Raw genomic sequence first — 7,903 nt, forward strand, 5'->3', positions numbered from 1 at the left:
TGCGATGCGATTTTTTTACTATGCGATGGACATCGTGGGAGCCGTGATTGTACACAAGTACCTTTAATAGGATGAGATATTCAGAATGTGAGAGATTTGGTAAGAAATCTCCAGGTTTTTTTTTCTAAAGCGACAATCATTTACACTGCAATATCAGTTTGATTTTGCAGTGTAAATGATTGCTGATTTAAAAAAAAAACTTGTAGATTTCTTACCAAATCTCTCACTTTCTGAATCTCATTCTATTAAATGTCCCATCTAGTATCCTGACTTTTATGTAAGGGGCAATTCAATTAGCTGTGATGGGTGTAAGGAGCCGGCTTCCGTCCATTTCCACAACACCTCCCATCTACCAACATCACAGATTTTTCTTTACGCCCCATAGAGGAACACATTTATGTAATAAATACCCCTGTAGACTGAAGATATCAGTGCTGAGGAAATTTGGAGAAAAACACTTAATGCACAACAAAATACTAAAGAGGAGAAATGTAATAACCTGATCGATGTGATTAGAAAAAAAAATGCAAAAATAAATGATAATCCATGATATATATTAACCTGCATGATGACAGAAGATTCCCTTTAAATACAACTATGCATTTCAACAACAATAAGGTGATTTCTTTCACAAATCACCCAAAAAATAGGCACCAAAGGGGGGAAAAAATCGAATTAGTTTCACTATAACACACCTATAGATTGTAAGCTTGCGAGCAGGGCCCTCCTACCTCTATGTCGGTCTGGTATTACCCAGTTTGTTTAAACAATGTTGTTATAAAATTCTGGTATCTTCCCATTTCGAAAGTAACCAGTTCTAAGTAATCTTGACATGGCAACAGAAGAGTCATCACAGTGGAAGGTCCAATGGACTGATCCAATTTTGCAGTGGAGGAATTTGATTGGTAGATCAATAAAGCGATGGGTTAGTGAACAAAGTGAGTGAATGAAATGAAAACATATCAGTTAAAAAAATAATACTATATTTTTAGTGCATGTATGGCTGATTTAACATGAATACAACATACAATATTACCTACAAGGCTATTTAACCTCTGGCCCCTGGATAAGAATATGTCTAAACAAGTTATTAACTGTTCAGTCTAATGCACAGATTCTCAAACTCGGTCCTCGGGACCCCACACAGTGCATGTTTTGCGGGTCTCCTCACAGAATCACAAGTGAGATAATTAGCTCCATCTGTGGATCTTTTAAAATGTGTCAGTAATGAATACACCTGTGCCCCTGCCGAAAGACCTGGAAAACGTGACCTGTGTGGGGTCCCGTGGACCGAGTTTGAGAACCCCTGGTAATGCATGGCAGATTCAAAGTATGTACACCACTCAAATGTTATACCTTACATTTTACCTTACAAGGCACTTACAGATAAGGAAATATTTGGTGAACCAGAGAAAAAGCAACACAAAAAAAATCAACCCTTTGCCAAAGTGAGATGTGCAGGAATCTCTAGCAGCCAAAGGGTTAACAACAAATAAAAGTCAATATTAGCAATGATGTAAACAAATTAAGATAGGTGCAAAAACCGCATGTGTTCATACACAAAAAGGTGAGCAAATGAATCAATAGCTCAGTCCCAGCTGGAAATCTTCCTTCCTTGTATTGGCTTGTTCTTAAATAATACTGCATTTTCCATCTTTAAAGTGCATTCTGATATTATTGTGTTTTGTTTGTTTGTTTTTCCAATTGTTTTGTGCAAATAAACAATAAATAATAAACTTGTGATGAATGAGAAGCCAAAAGGTATCAAAATGGGAAATGTGTTTTCGTCGCATCTCCAGAACTAGCTGATCTGCTAGTGGCTCCCGATAGTTCTCGTGTCTCAGAGTTCCTGTCATTTAATGATACTGTAGCACAGTTGCAACAATCTATCCAGACAGAATAGCGTATGCCCTATAAACGCTAGTATGATTGCTGTAGACTGGTATTGCCAGTCACTGTCTGATATAGACTATTCCTTGGGAAACCCTGCTCCACATACTGTATAAAACGTATCTATACTTACAAGAGGATTTTTCCCATATGCACCCGTGGATTGCTCAGGCTGATTGGCTATATTATTTATTTGTCTAAACAACCACAATATCTACATCCTTATTAATTTTTATTTCAGTACTAAATCTAGAACAACCTCAAATCCAGGATTCTCATTCTTTAACATCTACTGAATATTCTTCACTGTCCACCGTGCCTGGTCGCCTTCTTCATACATCACATTTTAGTGATGGAGTCCTTGCCAGCACTAGTCGTGAGGACTGCCAACAGACCCTGCATGTTAAAGACCTGTTTTTGGAAACTTACCAATAGGGTCATACTTCAGTCAACTTTTTTTGTTCAACATAGTGTTGGTTGGGGGTGTAATGTGGGTATTTGGCGTCATCCGGGTCTTCTGATTCCATGTAATCCGATTTGTTAAATGACTGTTTGCTTTCACTCTTTTTTAGGTCACCAAAAGAAGAGGGTTGCTGTCCACAGGTGACGTGGGTGTACTGGGACTGCTCTTCGTGGTCAGTCTCCCGGTGATAGAAGTAGTTAAAGTTGGAGACGATGACCGGTACTGGGAGAGCAATGGTTAAGACTCCAGCTATGGCACAAAGAGAGCCTACTATTTTGCCACCAATGGTCAGAGGGTACATGTCTCCATACCCCACGGTGGTCATGGACACCACAGCCCACCAGAAAGCATCTGGGATGCTGGTGAATAAAGACTCCGGGTCATCGGTCTCTGCAAAATACACAGCACTGGAGAAAAGGATAACACCAATGAAGAGGAAGAAGATGAGAAGACCAAGCTCCCTCATGCTGGCCTGCAATGTCTTCCCTAAGATCTGGAGCCCCTTGGAGTGTCTGGACAGTTTGAAGATCCTGAACACCCTCACCAGGCGGATGACCCTCAAGATAGCCAAGGACATGGCCTGCTGCCCATCCCTACCTTGCTGCTCAGCCAACTCGGTCCCCAACGTGATGAAATAAGGGATGATGGCCACAATGTCAATGACATTCATCATGTTCTTGAAGAAAGCCGGCTTGCTTGGGCAGGCAAAGAACCTGACCAGAAGCTCGAAGGAGAACCAGATGATGCACAGGGTTTCAATGAGGAAGAAGGGGTCGGTGAAGGGACTGTTCTTCACGGTGTGGGTCCCATTGACCACCAGGTGTCCACCTGCCAGCCTAACCTCCTCCCTGAATTCGGGCAGGGTCTCTAAACAGAAGATGACTATGGAAATGAGAATGATGAGGACGGAGACAATTGCGATGCCCCTGGCTGGACCTGAACTCTCTGGGTACTCAAAGAGCAGCCAGACCTGCCTCTGGAAGTCATTGTCAGGCAAGGGACGCTCCTCTTCTTTTATGAAGCCTTCATCGTCCCGAAACATCTCAATCACCTCCTCTCCGAGCTCGTAGAACTTGATCTCCTCTAGGAAGATGTCAACGGGGACATTGACCGGTCTGCGGAGCCTGCCACCAGACTGGTAGTAGTATAATATAGAATCGAAGCATGGTCGGTTGCGATCAAAGAAGTACTCGTTCCTCAGAGGGTCGAAGAAGCGCATCCTCTTTCTCGGGTCCCCCAGCAAGGTGTGTGGGAACTGGGCAAGAGTCCTCAGCTGGGTCTCAAAGCGGAGACCTGAGATATTGATGACCACCCTCTCACAGCAGTCCTGGGTTGCCCTCTCTGGGTCATAGCCCTCCTGCCCCAGGGCACTCAGGGACACCAGTGTCTCATCCACTGTCTCCCCGGACACCACAGTCATATCTCCAGCTTTTTGATGTCTCCAGTGCTGGAAGTGCTCAGCACCCTGGTCACCTCCGCTCCTGGGCGGCTGGAGGGACCCTAAGCAGCTGCACCCCAGCAATCAGGTTCCCTTGTGCACCTATTCACAGATGATGGGCAGCCTCCCCGTCTCTGGGCATTCTGTCCACTCTTCCCAACCTGATGCGTCCATCACATCTGCACAGAGAGACCCTGGTGTCGGGCACCTGTGCGCCTGATCCAATGCTGTCCTCAGTGAGTAGTATGTATATATGTTTCTCTTTGCAATCTGTTGATTGTGAGAGCCTGATGCTGGCTGAGCCCCCTCCTGGTGCCAGTTCTTTTGCGGTTACACTAGACTGGCTGTCACTGAGCTAGGAGCAGCTCCAGTCTCTCGCCCTCCCCAAGTACACTGACGTCCAGACGCCAAATAACAGGGGGTGTGTCACACAAGAACAGCCACCTCTGATTCAGCTCATTGCCAAACCTCCCTCTCTCCTCGTTCTATTGCTTCTGCTCGCTGTCTGTCTGTATGTATGTCTATGGGCTATGGGGATCAGGGCTGCTAATTAACCTCGTGCGAGCTGCTAAGCAGAGGGACACCTCATATACTGACATGGTAATGATGTGTCCCACTGTGCTGGGAAACATCTGTCCATCAGATACCAAATGTAAACTTGCATTACACACACACACACACACACACACACACACACACACACACACACACACACACTACATAATATGTATCCCAGCTTTTTGTCTTGTTTGCACTAATTAACTTCCCTACACTTGTCCTCTCCTCTCTCTCTCTCTCTCTCTCTCTCTCTCTCTCTCTCTCTCTCTCTCTCTCTCTCACTCACTCACTCACTCTCTCTTTCTCATTCTTTTTCTTTCTATCTCTCTCGATTCCCAACTCGCACTTATAATAGAACATTGATTTTCAACCCTTTTACCTTGCGGCACACCTAAGTAAGATTTCAAAATTGCCAAGGCACACCATGAGATCCCCACAGGGCAAAACACATTGGCCCCCACAGGAAAAAAACAAACCTATTGGCCCCCATATAAAAAACAATCACACTGGTCCCCACAGGTAACACAAATAAAATACATTGGCCCTTTACATGAAAAGAAGAGACCAGTAATAACAGTTGAACTGGTGGTGGCTGTAAACTGGTTGGGGCATATGTAGATCTGGGGGCACACTTGAGAACAGCTCAAGGCACACTAGTGTCCCACGGCACAGGGGTTGTAAAACGCTGCTCTAGACTGTGCGAAATCTCCAATACTAAATTGCTGAGAACAATATCTTACTCAAATCTTCCTGTTTGTATGCCCCATCTAGAGAGATTGGGGATGAGAGGGGGGGAGAGAGAGAGGGGGGAGAGAGAGAGAGAGAGAGAGAGGGGAGAGAGAGAGAGTGGGTGAGAGATGAAGGATGAGAGAGAAAGGGTGGGTGCAAGATGAGAGACAGAAAGAGAGAGCGAGAGAGGTCAGAGATAAGAGAGAGAGAGAGAGAGGGGAGAGAGAGTGGGTGAGAGATGAGATACGTGAGAGAGAGAAAGGTGATAGATAAGAAAGACAGAGAGACAGAGAGATAGAGAGACTCACATGCCTCTATCTCATCTCTCACCTCAATCTGTCTCTCATTTCTCGCTTCTCTCTCTCTTGCCCCTTTCCCACTGCAGGCTTTACACGTGTAAATGCCGTTTTTTTAGCCTTTTTAAACGGCTAGAGCTGCAGTGGGAAAGCTCCAGGTTGCTTTACACGGGTAACAAATACCGGTTTTTGTTACCCGTGTAAAAAGCAGTGTTTTTAACGTGTAAGAGCCTTTTTTCGGCAGTGGGAAAAGGGTAGCCCTTACACGTTAAAAAAAAAACGGCATGGGGTCCCCCCCCACTGCCGTAACCAGCACCAGGCTGAAGGAGCCGGGGCTGGTATTAAAAAAATCAGGAAACCCGACAAATAGGGGTTCCCTGATTTTTTACAACCAGCCCCAGGCTCCAGGTCCGGGGCTGGTTCCCAAAATACGGGGGACAAAATGACTAGGGGTCCCCCGTATTTTAAGAACCAGCCCCAGGCACAACCAGCCGGCAGGGTAATGCCACAGCCGGGGGACACTTATGATATAAGTTCCCGCGGCCAAAGCATTAACCCTACCGACCAGTCAGCCTGGCCAGGGGCCCTGGGGGAGTGGGGACCCCCCGAATAAAGGGGTCCCCCCCCTCCAGGACTTACCTGACCAGGCTGAAGCCTGGTGCTGTCCTCGATGCCCCTGGGCGGTGGGCATCGAGCTGATGGTATGGTGTAAAAAATAGAATAAAAACCATTGTCTTTTACTGGTGAACTATGAGTCCCAGCAAGCCTCCCCCGCAAGCTGGGACTTGGAGAACCACAAGTCCCAGCCTGCGGGGCATTAAAGGGCCCGCTGGGTCTTGTAGTTCCACAGTAAAAGAAAGAGTTAAATAAACACACTGACACACGTGAAAAATAAAAGTTTAATACATACATAACACATACATACTGATACTTACCTATCTTGAGCCCGTAGGTAGCCCTGGTCCTGATGTCCTGGTCCGTGTCGGCGTCTGTATCCATGTCGGCATCCCTGTCGGCGACGGCGTCGGCGGTCCGGAGTCCGAAGAAATCCATTTGGGAAGATGTGGAAGGAAACCATACTCACCTGTCCCAGCGCGACGTAGTCCAGGTAAGGTCTTTGCAAAAAAAACAAACCGACACCCGAAACCAGACCGGACTGACGGAGACGCACGTGTGTTTGTTTACATCGTGCGGCTCCGCCTCCTGAATGCCGCTATTGGCCGCCTTGCGGCCTAGCGGCTCCTGATTGGCCGCTAGGCCGCAAGGCGGCCAATAGCGGCATTCGGGGGCGGAGCCGCACGATGTAAACACACCGTGCGGCTCTCTGCCTGTTCGCTTGGTTCGGGTGTCGGTTTGTTTTTTTTGCAAAGACCTTACCTGGACTACGTCGCGCTGGGACAGGTGAGTATGGTTTCCTTCCACAGCTTCCCAAATGGATTTCTTCGGACTCCGGACCGCCGACGCCGTCGCCAACAGGGATGCCGACATGGATACAGACGCCGACACGGACCAGGACATCAGGACCAGGGCTACCTACGGGCTTAAGATAGGTAAGTATCAGTATGTATGTGTTATGTATGTATTAAACTTTTATTTTTCACGTGTGTCAGTGTGTTTATTTAACTCTTTCTTTTACTGTGGAACTACAAGACCCAGCGGGCCCTTTAATGCCCCGCAGGCTGGGACTTGTGGTTCTCCAAGTCCCAGCTTGCGGGGGAGGCTTGCTGGGACTCATAGTTCACCAGTAAAAGACAATGGTTTTTATTCTATTTTTTACACCATACCATCAGCTCGATGCCCACCGCCCAGGGGCATCGAGGACAGCACCAGGCTTCAGCCTGGTCAGGTAAGTCCTGGAGGGGGGGGACCCCTTTATTGGGGGGGTCCCCACTCCCCCAGGGCCCCTGGCCAGGCTGACTGGTCGGTAGGGTTAATGCTTTGGCCGCGGGAACTTATATCATAAGTGTCCCCCGGCTGTGGCATTACCCTGCCGGCTGGTTGTGCCTGGGGCTGGTTCTTAAAATACGGGGGACCCCTAGTCATTTTGTCCCCCGTATTTTGGGAACCAGCCCCGGACCTGGAGCCTGGGGCTGGTTGTAAAAAATCAGGGAACCCCTATTTGTCGGGTTTCCTGATTTTTTATTACCAGCCCCGGCTCTTTCAGCCTGGTGCTGGTTACGGCAGTGGGGGGGACCCCACGCCGTTTTTTTTTTTTAAATTCTCCCCCCCCCCCCTATCTTTACACTGCTTAAACGGGTTTTTAAACGGGTAAGTGGGAATGTGACAAAAACAGCTTTTAAACGGTAATTTACCGTTTGAAAGCTGCAGTGGGAAAGAGTCTTTATGGCTCTTACCCGTTTAAAGACCCGTTTAAAAAAAACGGGTCATTACCTGTGTAGGCAGTGGGAAAGCAGCATCTGTCTCTCTCCCATCTCTGACTTCTCTCCCGCTCTCCCTTTATGTCTCTCATCTCTCACCCACCCTTTCTCTCTCATCCTTCATGTCTCACCTCTCTCTCCCACTCTCTCT

General features: G+C 47.2%; 2 protein-coding genes across 2 annotated transcripts in view; one reads left to right on the forward strand and one right to left on the reverse strand.

The window, feature by feature from the left end:
• Nucleotides 1–5,115, forward strand: part of LOC146072932 (uncharacterized) — a 52,168-nt gene extending 47,053 nt beyond the window's left edge. Inside the window, exon 7 of the mRNA XM_083180102.1 lies at nt 2,463–5,115. The gene's annotated coding sequence lies outside the window, so the exon portion shown is untranslated. The remainder of the gene's footprint in view (nt 1–2,462) is intronic.
• On the reverse strand, nt 172–4,232 carry LOC146073976 (shaker-related potassium channel tsha2-like). The gene has a single exon (XM_083181610.1). It carries the CDS (start codon nt 3,771–3,773, stop codon nt 2,328–2,330), a length of 1,446 nt encoding a protein of 481 aa, XP_083037736.1. The 5' UTR covers nt 3,774–4,232; the 3' UTR covers nt 172–2,327.
• Nucleotides 5,116–7,903: the final 2,788 nt, after the last annotated feature.

Source organism: Crinia signifera, chromosome 4 (assembly GCF_055691185.1).
Source record: "Crinia signifera chromosome 4, ASM5569118v1, whole genome shotgun sequence".
NCBI classification, from domain to species: Eukaryota; Metazoa; Chordata; class Amphibia; order Anura; family Myobatrachidae; genus Crinia; species Crinia signifera.